Genomic DNA, 12659 nt, shown 5'->3' on the forward strand with positions numbered 1-12659 from the left:
GCCAACAAGAGCCAGAGTAGTGCAGGAGGCAGAGAGCACAGCCCCCAGATCAGAAATAAGTTACCGTATTTTTCGCTCTATAAGACGCACCAGACCACAAGACGCACCTAGTTTTTGGAGGAGGAAAACAAAAAATATATATATTCTGAATCTCAGAAGCCAGAACAACAAGAGGGATCACTGCGCAGCGAAAGCAGCAATCCCTCTTGCTGTTCTGGCTTCTGGGATAGCTGCGCAGCCTGCATTCGCTCCATAAGACGCACACACATTTCCACTTACTTTTTAGCAGGGAAAAAGTGAGTCTTATAGAGCAAAAAATATGGTACTCTAGTCTTTTCAGTGCTCACTCTGTTCTGAAGACAGGGTCTGGATATGAGAATTAAGTATATACTGTCACCTGAACTGATCCCCTTCGTGGGAGAGCAGCCCCCATATAAAATGGAGGCCCATCATTCTTAAGCGTGTCCCCACAGGAAGGGCATGTGCTTGAGCATTGCCATCTGTGTACAGAACCCACATGGAAATGCCGTGTTAAAGGCTTGAGTCCACCAAGGCAAGGTTAAGTCCACCAAGGTTAAGCACCAGGCAGAGGAAGCAAACTCCATGCTATTTCTGTGGTCATAATGGTACTGCGGTTTAAGAGAGTTTTTAATACACAAAGCTGTGTGTGCTAAGACTGTTTTTCTCTTGGGATTGGCAGGTTTTTGGTCCCCTGCCTCCCATTTTGCTCCAGCAGGTCAGTGATGCAGAAGCAGCAGGAAGGGTGGTTGGGGGGAGAGAAAGGAGAATTCTCTGCTTCACCACTGAAGTGATATACAGGGTTGTCTGAAGGAGGCTCCTGTAAAAAGACAAAGTCCGGTGTCTGAAACAAATTCATCAACACTCTGGAGAACCCACAGTCACTAGCACAACTTCTTTTTGAAAGAAGACCATTAGTAAGCAAGGATGACATTTGTTCTTCTTGGAAGCACTCTTAAACTTTCAAAGGCGGCTTCGCCAATATGGTGCCTTCCAGGTGGTTGAGGCTAAATGATGGGAATCGTAGTCGAAAACATCTGAAAGGCACCAGGTTGCAAAGGCCATTTCAGTATAGCAGTGTGAGGTGGCATCTATTTATGAAAGGTTTCTCTCTACCACGCCTGTGCTTGTGCACATCCAGTGAAGCTGAATGTGGGGAGACATGATGAAACACACAGTTAAACTATGGAACTCACTCCCACAGGAAGCAGCGATGGCCACCTAGATACTTTCAAAAGGGCATTACACAAATTCATGGAGCTGTTGATGACTCTTAGCCTTGATGGTTATGTTCTGCCTTCACAGCTGGAGGCAAGGGCGCTTCTGAATCCCAGTGGCTGGAAGCCGCAGAAGGGAAAAGGGCTCTTGTACTCCCATCCTGCTTGGTGGCTTCCCATGGGGGCATCTGTTTGGCCACTGTGCAGAGTTCTTTTTAAAATGTTTTTAAAATTTATTTTTTCCCTTTTAATTCTTTTTTGTGGGGGGTGGGTGGGATGGATGTTTAGTTGGGTTCAGGAATTTGTTTAATTTCGGAGTGTTTGTAATTTTCACTGTTTTTGGATTGTATTGTTTTATTGTGTTTTGTGTTGTTTTTTTAAAGGTTTTATTTTGTTCTTAAGGGGAGGAGTCAGGGCTGCCTGGGAGTGGGTTCCAGCCAACAGAATGGGTGGGGCAGGTTCCACAGAGGGGGATGCACTGGGACAACCAATCTCAGTGATCACGGGTAGGAGGAGGAGTTACGCTAAGAGCAGACCATGTCATTACGGAGGAGGCAGGTTTAGTCGTTGTTTGAGGGTCTGGTCCTGACTCGATGGATACTGGAATCAGCAAGGGATACCCACATGACCTGAAGGTGCTGCTGTGCAATGCCAGCTTGATGATTCATAAGACCACTGCCATCCATGACTTGATCATGGATGGAGGACTTGACCTGGCATGTGTAACAGAGACTTGGTTGGATGAAGCAGATGGGCCTGTTCTTGCCACTGCTTGTCCACCAGGTTTCTCTTTCGCACAGCAACCCAGGCCTTCTGGGCAGGGAGTGGGGGTTGCAGTGATTTTTAGGAAGTTATTAGTTTGCACCAGGCGTCCTATTGGGAAGACCCAGTTCTCTGAGTGCATGTTCTGGAAGTTGAGCAATCGGGGCAGAACAGGATTCCTTTTGGTGTACCAAGGATTCCCTGCCCGAGCTGCTTCAGGTCGTGGCAGATGTTCTCCTGGAGAAACCTAGTTTGGTTGTCCTAGGGGATTTTAACATCCATACCGACACGACCTTACAAGGGGCCGCTCAGGACTACGTGGAAAGCATGGCCTCCATGAGGCTGTCCTTGAATAAGTCTGGCCCAACCCATAGTCGCGGACATGCCTTGGTGTTCACCTCTATAGATGTTGGTGATATGTCACTAAGTAAAAGCGAAACTAAAGAAGTGCCATGGTCAGATCACTTCCTGGTGCAACTGGACTTCTTCGTGACCCTTCCCCTGTGCAGGGAGGTGGGACCAATTCGGATCGTCCGCCCCATCACTTAATGGATTCAAATGGTTTCCAGAGAGTGGTAGGGGATGCTTTATCCCATGTTGATGGCCTTTCAGCTGATTCCCTGGTGGCCCGCTGGAATGTGGAGTTAACCAGGGATATTAACTGTTTGGCTCCGAAGTGCCCTCTCTGATTGCATGGAGCCCGGACAGCCCCGTGGTTTTCCATGGATCTGAGGGCAATGAAACAATTGCTGAGACAACTAGAGCACCAGTGGCGGATAACTCATTCTGAAGCTGACCGGACACGGGTTAGAACTCAATGTCGAGCCTACCAAGTGGCGGTAGCGACGGCGAAGAAGACTTTCTTCAGCGCCTCTATTGCATCTGCAGAAAACAGCAGCAGGAGACTCTTTCAGGTGGTTCGCAATTTAGCGGAACCACCTGCTACATCTGGGCCCAGTACAGGCCACATGATCTCCTGCAATGATTTTGCAAAGTTTTTTTGCAGATAAAGTCGCTCAGATTCGGGAAGAAGTAGACTCCACTGTGGGAGCAGGGCTGGGGTGGGAGAGTGCTAAAGTCCTGTCTAGTCAAGTTGCATGGGATCAATTCCTATCTGTTACCTCCGAGGATGTGGACAGGCTGCTTGGACGAGTGAAACCAACCACCTGTCTCCTTGATCCTTGCCCATCCTGGCTTATAAAAGCTAGCCGGTAAGGCCTGGGCAATGGGCTTTGCGGGGTGGTGAATGCTTCTCTCTGTGAGGGAGCTTTCCCAGACCTGCTGAAAGAAGCGGTTATCAAACCACTTCTTTTAAAAAAAATCTTTAGATGCGGCCAATATGGCCAACTATCGCCTATTCTCAAATCTTCCATTCTTGGGCAAGGTGATTGAGCGAGTGGTTGCTGTACAACTCCAGGCACGCTTGGAAGAAGCAGATCATTTGGATCCCTTCCAGGCCTCATCATGGGACTGAAACTGCCTTGGTCACACTGGTCAATGATCTCCGGTGGGCTAGGGATAAAGGTGAGAGCTGTTTCCTAGTTCTGCTGGATCTCTCAGCGGCTTTTGACACCATCGACCATAACATCCTTCTGGACCATCTTGAGGGGCTGGGAGCTGGGGGCACTGTCATACAGTGGTTCCGCTCCTTCCTCCTGGGCCGCGTTCAGAAAGTGGTGGTGGGGCATGAGTGTTCAGACCCCTGGGCTCTCACTTGTGGGGTGCCTCAGGGTTCTGTCCTCTCCCTCATGCTTTTCAACATCTACATGCAGCCGCTGGGAGACAGGGGGTTTGGACTGGGTGTTCATCAGTATGTGGATGACACCAAGCTCTACCTCTCTTTCAAATCAGAACCAGTGAAGGCGGTGCTTTGTGAGTGTCTGGAGGTGGTTGGAGGATAGATGGTGGCTAACGGATTGAGGTTGAATCCTGACAAGACAGAAGTACTGTTTTTGGGGGGACAGGAGGCGGGCAGGTGTGGAGGACTCCCTGGTCCTGAATGGGGTAACTGGGCAGCTGTTTATCAGCTCCATCTGGTACGTAGGCTGCAACCCTACCTGCAACCCTACCTGCCCGCAGTAGGCTGCAACACTACCTGTCCGCAGTTTGTCTCGCTAGAGTGGTGCATGCTCTAGTCTTGCTTAGACTACTGCAATGCGCTCTATGTGGGGCTACCTTTGAAGGTGACCTGGAAATTACAACTAATTCAGAATGCATCAGCTAGACTGGTGACTGGGAGCAGCCGCCGAGACCATATAACACCGGTCTTGAAAGACCTACACTGGCTCCCAGTACGTTTCCAAGCAGATTCAAAGTACTGGTGCCGACCTTTAAAGCCCTAAACGGCCTCGGTCCAGTATACCTGAAGGAGCGTCTCCACCCACATTGTTCAGCCTGTACACTGAGGTCCAGTGCTGAGGGCCTTCTGGCTGTTCCCTCGCTGTGAGAAGCCAAGTTACAGGGAACCAGGCAGAGGGACTTCTCGGTAGTGGCACCCGGCCTGTGGAATGCCCTCCCACCAGATGTCAAAGAGAAAAACAACTACCAGATTTTAGAAGACATCTGAAGGCAGCCCTGTTTAGGGAAGCTTTTAATGTTTAATAGACTATTGTATTTTAATATTCTGTTGGAAGCCGCCCACAGTGGCTGGGGAAACCCATCCAGATAATAAATAATAAATCATGATGATGATAATGATGATGATGATGTCTGGAATCCCCCTTGCTCAGATTTCACATGTAGGGACATACATGGGGGGGGGGGGAGGTAAGCCTGTCCAGTAACATTTGAATGAGAATCAATCCAAGCTTCCAAGCCTGTACACAAACTGTACTTTTTCAGCCTGCTTTGGAGGGTAGGACCTGGACCAAGGGATTCAAGTTACAAGAAAGCAGATTCTGACTGAACATTTGGAAGAACTGTCTGATGGTTTGACAGAGGAACAGACTCCATGAGGAAGTGATAGACCACGGGTAGGCAAACTAAGGCCCAGGGGCCAGATCCAGCCCAATCGCCTTCTAAATCCGGCCCGTGGATGGTCCGGGAATCAGCGTGTTTTTACATGAGTAGAATGTGTCCTTTTATTTAAAATGCATCTCTGGGTTATTTGTGGGGCATAGGAATTCGTTCATTCCCCCCCCCCCTTCAAAATATAGTCTGGCCTCCCACAAGGTCTGAGGGACAGTGGACTGGCCCCCTACTGATAGACCCTCCTGGAGATTGGATGCTTTCTGCCAAGGATTCTGTAGCTGCGATTCCTGCATCGCAGGGGGTGGACTAGATGAGTCTTGGGGCCCCTTCCAAGTCTACAGTTCAATGATTCTAGCATACTGCAGTTCTCCAATTCAAAACTTGATAGAAAATGTACATATTAGAGGGAAGTATCCACAAAATGTGTATTAGTGGAAATAAGAAACAAAAATGAATTATATAGGCCAAAATTTCATATGAAAGAGCACATATTGTGTTTAAAGTGCTTCAAAATTCACACACAGATTTTCAAGTGGACTCTAAACAAATAAATAATTTGCAAATTGCTGCAGGAACCTGGAGAAAACAGAACAAAAGAAACGAAGAGAAACTGAAATTGACAGAGCCATCTATCCCTCACTCTCAGACACTCCAATCTGTCAATCCTTTCCGTGTCCGGGCCAGGTGAGCTTTCCCGTGCAGCTTCCGGGAAACCAAAGTCTTTGGGTTCCGGGGGGAGTATGGTTGCAAAGCTGGAACTTAAAGGAACTGATGGAAGGGCATCACCAGGAGTGTGAAGCCTGCATCTCAGACGCACGTTTGTGATGTTGAAGTATTTCGAAATTGGATAGAAGATGTAGAAGCACTGACTTTTAACAGGTGGCAGCCATTATGTGCTCTCCACAGCTGACATCTCCCCAGGAAAGCTGAACCACCTTGCCAGCCTGCAGGGCTGATTTTCCCACAGGAGAAATCCTGTGCTTGCAGAGCAGCCAAGGTGCCCTGAAGACCCCTTTCCTGTCTCTTCACCCACACGCTTTGCCTCATCATGTTGGAGCTCCTACTGCAGTGCAGGACACCCGGTGTGGCAGTTTTCACAGCTTTGACATATTTGCTTACTTAATTCCCACAGAAAGGCCTTATAAATCTATGCCCTGAAAAACCCCTTTCCCCATGCCTCCCGGCCTGCTCTTTGTAAACATCTCTGCATTTGCCCGGGTTCCTTTTAAACTGTTTGAAGCAGATGAAAGAGACAGGCCAATTAATCAAGAGTAGCCATTTTCCTGGCCCAGCAGCCTCTTCCAGAGTTAAAACAAAGACCAACCATTGCTAGATCTTTTCGTTTCGGGGCCTCCCTGAATTTAAGGCTTGTTAACCCCTAAGGACTCCTGAAACATTTGCTGCCCAAAGGCCCATAGCCAAACTTGGCATGCCTCCGATGAAGTAATGCCATACCTGTCCATCTGTCTGGCCTCTTGCTTTACAATATTTGGAGTGAAAATGCATGTCATATAACTTTTTGTGACATTGTTTAGAATGCGGCCATTTGTATGTGTCAAAATGAAGTGCAAATCACCCCTCCAGTCAGCAAAAGTGTGATTTTCTTCTCAATAGATATTTTGCAATGCGTGCTTGTTATGATTGCTACTCAGTTGCGCATCGTCCTGTTCCTCCGGAAGAAAGTGCAATGTAATGGAAAACATTGTGGGAGTCATTATGTACAGATGGCATCCAACCCATCATTTTGGCTCTCCCCATATATAGCAGTTGTATTTCTGTATCAGAACTAGCGTGAATTAAGTCTGAGTTAGTTTGAACATGTCGTTTTGCCTTACTCTCAACAGCTAAACTGGGTTGAGCTGTGATTAGTGCGGAAATTTGGCGTCTAGTTCAGACATCTCCAACAGTTGTGGTCCAAATTTGCTCAGCTGCTGAGAAAGAGGCAAAGTGCTGGTGCCTATTTTCTTTTTTTACTTCACAGTGTTGAGAGAGGGATCATACTGGCTTGAGGCCAATGGAGACATTGAATGACATGTGTAGGTGCTGCTGTAAATGCTGCAAGTGTCTTCTACACACAAGAGAAAGGCAGGCCTTTGAGACCTGACTTGGGGAAGTTCTACTGTGAGTTGTGGAGGGGGAGTTAAAAACGCCTCTGTGGTTATGAGCAACAGCCACGCAGAGTGCAGTGAATCAATGGGAACCCTAGAAGCCCCCGAAACATATTGTTGCACCTACCCAAATCTCTGAGCATTCCAGTTCAGTCTCCTTGGAATGAGCGTCAATGACGATCTTGAAGTCTTTAGGTTTTATTTACACAGAAATACAACCTGAGTGGGGCTCACAAGATTAAGACTCTAGCAGATATTGCCCCCACTTTTGGTTCCCAGAAAAGCCTCAGGCCAAAGCCTTGGGGTCCATCACAAATCCAGACATGCCTCTGTCTCTCCTGCTTTCAGTATTGGCTGAAACACAGCTCTCCACCCTTTGCCCATGGATCTCCATCCTAGGATGGCATGAGACCTGGCCAGGTGGCAACAGAACACATTCTGAGAGCACAGAGGAGACACCAAGAAAGTGTAGAACAATGCAGCTGCATGAGAACATGGATCATTCCTTCCTCCCTCCTTTCGTTTCTATCCTTTCTATCTCCCCACCTCTCTCATACACACACTGTTGTACCTTCAGGGCCACGTAACAGGCCAGGCCTTCTCACCACTGCGCCCAAGAAAAACCCTTCACCTGCTATACTTCTGCCTGTTCTGCAGCTTTTCACGGCTGCATCTTCCCCCCACCCCCAAGTCCAGAGAAGTACTGATGAGGAAGTCTGCACCTGCTGACTTTAAAAAGGGCAGACTCTTCCCATCAAAGCTTCGCAATGTGCTGTGCCACCTGGCCTCCTGTGGCTCCTGACCATTCTGCTTCGGCCCCCAACTCCTGTCCAGGTGGCATCCCTGTGGAACAGTGTTCTGCTGCTCACACAGAGAGGAAAGACAATCTCTTATTCAAGTAGGCACACATGATGGAGATCAGGGTACTCCATGCTTTCTTTAAAAAAAAAAAAAAGTCAAAGCAGCAACTAGGGAGGCAGCTTCAGTGGTGGGAGGGGGCTTTAACCTTTCCCTCCCAAACTTTTTACTTGATCCAAATCGCCCTCAGAAGTTGCCAGCAGTGTCTCTTTCCTCCCCCCACCACAGAAAGAAACCTCTAAGCCACAGCACAGGGGTGCAAGTAAAGTGATGGAATAGAAATCACAAAGACAAATGTAAGCTCAGAATTGCTCAAAATTCAAATTTTATTTAAAGTGGGAAATACCCTCAGATAATGGCAAACGCCCTCAGATAATGACAAACACCCTCAGATCATGCCAAGTGCCCTCAGATCATGGCAAGTGCCCTCAGATAATGACAAATGTCCTCAGATCATGACAAATGCTCTCAGATAATGGCAAATTCCCTCAGATAACATCAAATAATGATTCCTCCTTCATCACTGACCACACATATCACTCTGGTTTGGGAAGAGGATTCATGGGAAGAGGTTCATTGGTGGGAACACATCCACATGTTCAATCAGGACATCCGCTAAATGGGAAAGAAGATAAGAAAAGTGAGTCTTCCTTACAACCAGGCCCAGACTCATCACCGGGCATCCTTAGGCAGCTAATGCCCCCTCCCATGCCCCAGCAAAGCCCAGTGGGGCTGCTACCCACCCCCAACATCACCACCCCCATTGCCAGACCATTGGGGGTGACCGGCCTCCACCACTTGGAGCCAGCATCCCCATAGCATCTAGGAACAGCTGTTCACTCTCCACTTTGCTTGGGGGCTTTGAGGCAGGGCTGGGATTTCAACCTGAGGCAGGTGTGTTACAGCATAGAAATGAGCCCTCCTCAGACCCCAGTTAGGCTGCCAAGGATGGCTTTGGGGTGGAGAGTGAGCCCTGTGGGTTTGTTCTGTGCTTGCAGAATGGACAACTTGCCTTCGTTGATGGTATTGAACAACTCGGACACCGCTGGCGTAAGAATTCCATTTATTGCTAGCCCCTGTAGAGACCAAAAAAAAAAAAAAAAAAAAAGCCTTAATCAGGTCCTTTATTTAACCCAAAAAGCAAATACAAGAGAACTCCAAAGCAGCTGCTGAACCCTACTCGATTGGCTCCAAGAACCTCTGTGGGCTCTGCTGCCTAGTAGGTGGAGGCCAAAGGGCAGCACCAAAGAAGAGGCCAAAAAAATCCACCTGAATAATCCTGGACACACTGGTAGATCATGTTCCCTCTCTGCTTGATACCAAGCTTGGATATCACTTTTCTTGAGACAGTCTTTTTTAAGCCGCTTTGAGAAACCTCTCTGGACCATAAAACAGATACTTACAGGCATGTTGTTGAATTTTAATGCATATGTCAGCAAATCACGGATGGTGCTGATAGCCAGCTGTCTTTCCTGCTCATCTTCTGCATTGAAGTAAAAGGTCAGCGGCTGTGGGAGGAAAAAGCACCATAGTATCAGGGGGCTGGTTTCGGCTAGAGAGGCAAGCTACCATCTCCACCAAGGAGTCCTCCCCACTATCTGAGGGAGATCCTTTGTTCAATGTTCCAGACAGCTCAAAAAGGCTTTCTCCCAAGTCACTGAGCCCCAAATTTGCTTTGGGGGCCCCCTCTGGCTGCTGCACCCAGGTGGAGACTGAAGAAAGGGCCTTGACAAGGGTCTGAGTGGCCTGTCCTTCCCCAGCGTGTCAGGGGACACCCATGCTCTGAGTTTGTGATGCTGCCTGATCAAGCTGTTATGCCAGCAGGCTCTGCTGATATGAATCAATACCCTAGTCCCACTATCACACTTACTTGCATGATGCATGACAGGGTTGCAAGGGTTGGGGACTCAGCCAGCAGGCGCCTGACCATTCCATGAAACTGCTTCTTAAGCTCCTGGCAGTGAAAACCATTTTCACAAAGATGGATTCACAGGTTCATGGGAGGAGATGATGTGGAAAGACATGGGGGGGGGGGATAGATAACAGATTTTTAGCACTGAATAATAAGGAGTGTGATACTGAAGCAAACTGGCAGAATAGAGACAAAGGCCAGCTTCAAATGAGACTAAGTTTTCACTCATGGACAAATAATGAGGCAAAATTCACTTTCTGAATGGAGATGATATTCTAAAAAATCCAAGTGTATAATAGCTGGAAACCAGTGAAACCAAAAGCATTATCAGTGTAGCTAAGCTTACTGTCTCGTTGAAAAATTAGTAAGAAATGAAAAGATGTGCAAAAATTTCAGGAGATAAATTGAACCGATAGAAGTCAAGAGTAATGATCAAAGCTACAAAGAATTTACCTCCTTTTCATCATCGCTCAATCCATAAGTGTTAGCAATCGGACAGAGCATCCCACCGACAATGGTCGATTTCTTACTTGCCGTAAATGCAGGTTGCAGGAAGCTGTCACGAGGAACCAAGAAATAAGATAAGACCAGTGGTTGGTTTCCAGGGGTGTTGGGAGCCCCACCCCCATTGATTTGGGACCTCTGGAGACTGTACATTCAAAGTCTCCATGACCCACTGAGGAACTAACCCCATCCATGATTGACCCATCAAGTTCCAGCTTCCTTCAAGGAAGAGAGGAGATTTGGGGGCGGGGGGCGGGATACATCTAGCCCTAGGAGCATAACAGCCATCAGCGATTTTTCTTTTATTTTTTAGAGATAGAAGCTTCCATTGCCACAACCTACCTACCCTGTAAACTTGTTGTCAAGCTCAATATGGCACTCTTGACCCATTTGTTCAGTCACTGCTATTTCCCTGCGTTTTGATTCTTCTCACTCAATCTAAATTGCCAGCCACTGGCTGCCCTTTCCTCAAGCAGGTCTCTCTCCCTCTCTCTCTCTCTCTCTCTCTCTCTCTCTCTCTCTCTCTCACACACACACACACACACACACACACACCACTTCTAATTCCCAATCACTGTGAATAAATACACACACACAGTGCCAACAACATACGTCAGGCAGGTGATGTTCTCCATTCCTATTTTCAATACTTTGGAGGGGACCGGAAACATGTACCATCTCTCCATGATGTCCTGAGAAGAGTTTAAAGAGCAGAAGAGCAAAGTCAGTTCCCCATGGAATTCAGGGGGCCTGCTCCAGCCCCAGACTCAGGGGTTGACTTCAATTGCAGTTGGACTGCCTGTCCCAAATGCCTGCACATTCTTCTTCTTTGCCAGACCTTTTCACAGACCATTACCCAAACCTCACCCCCATCCCTTCCGCCCACCTCCCCACTGGATTTCTCATACTGAACCTCACTTACCATAATAGCCGCGCAGGTGGGTTCTTTATGATACACCACTCTATCGTTGCTCATATGATAGATGTACTCGCTTGAGTAGCGAATACAGAAGAGGAAAAAATAATCCTTGCCGAGATTCTAAAAGTGGAAAAAGTCAGGCTTTTAATCAGGAAAGGACTTCCCTAGGCTGTCCTCGCCCCACCCCTATGGGAAGTTCGCCCTGCCCCTGGGCGCCCCACCCCAGGCACCCAAGCGGCTTCCTCTGCTGCTGGGCAAGGTAACCTTCTGTGCCGAGGGGTCTTGCACCTGGTCTATACTCCTGCTCCCACTGATACTAACCTGCAGAACTGGGTCAATGGCAGCCAAATCCATTTCTGCAACTGAAAGAGGAGAAAAGGATGTGAAGGAAGGTTCATCCATCTATTTACATCTCATGCATCAATTTCTTACTAAACCTCTTGCTACCACTCTTAGGCCTCTTCAGAGGACCCCTTCAGATGACCCTCTCTGCTCCCCATCTCCATCCCCCCATTCTCTCACATCTCCCCTTCACTTTGGCCAAGCCCCCACCTCCTTCCCTCCCTCTCTCCTGCTTGTCTCTCTTTTCTTTCTTTAATGTGTTGTGGCTTTATTCTGCACTGTAAGGCTGGTGGTGTATAAAATAGCATGTGGAGTGGAGAGACTGGAGAGAGAGGGGCTTCTTGTCATGTCCAGTGGGGTCATACAGTGACACTGGTGAGTGGAAGATTACAAGCAGACCAGAGAAAGGACTTTTCCACACATTGCTGAAGGATGGAACTCCCTGCCACTAGATAAGGGGATGGCTGCCATATGGGACAAAATAGAGAAATTTGTGGCAAATAAGGCATTGGCAGCTAAATATTTCCCCCAGGAAAAGAGGCAGCATGTCTTTCAATAGCACCAGTTGTTGGGGATCACGATTCCTGTTGTGGATTTTGCCCAAAACATCTGGTTGGCCACTAGGGGAGCAGACTGCTGGACTAGAAGGGCCACTAATTTGCTCTTGCATGGCTCTTACAAAGAAGCCTGAGCATCAAGCTCTTTGCTCTCATCATGACCTCTCCACAAAACAAGACACCTCCCCAACAGCACCTTCACCTAACCTCCCTTCCTAGGCAGATCTACTACAACAACACATGCACCACTTTCACATACTTGTAGAAGAGATCCTTAAAGGGGTGACCTTAAAGGAGTGACCTCTGCAATCCCAAGACAGTAGGCTTTGCGGGTGGTTAAAGCTAGAAGAGATGGAGGAGAGGTGAGAATGAGACCCAGAGCCAGAAATATTGTGGGGAGAATTGTCCCCTGTGGAGACCACAAAACCACTGCAGAAGAGCCCAAACAGAAAAAATGTGCAGCCTTCTCTGTTTCAAACTATTGAATGGCAG

At 47.9% G+C, this 12659-nt stretch overlaps 1 protein-coding gene across 1 annotated transcript; it reads right to left on the reverse strand.

Annotated features, from left to right (window-relative positions):
• Positions 1-8856: 8856 nt before the first annotated feature.
• On the reverse strand, positions 8857-11164 carry LOC144326213 (uncharacterized). Its single transcript, XM_077922666.1, has 5 exons — positions 10962-11164; positions 10299-10401; positions 9804-9887; positions 9337-9441; positions 8857-9009 (listed from the first exon to the last, which is right to left on the reverse strand). The coding sequence occupies exons 1-5, from the start codon at positions 11033-11035 to the stop codon at positions 8857-8859; spliced, it is 519 nt and encodes a 172-aa protein (XP_077778792.1). The 5' UTR covers positions 11036-11164.
• Between the last annotated feature and the right edge of the window lie 1495 nt (positions 11165-12659).

Source organism: Podarcis muralis, chromosome Z (genome assembly GCF_964188315.1).
Source record: "Podarcis muralis chromosome Z, rPodMur119.hap1.1, whole genome shotgun sequence".
Classification (NCBI taxonomy): Eukaryota; Metazoa; Chordata; class Lepidosauria; order Squamata; family Lacertidae; genus Podarcis; species Podarcis muralis.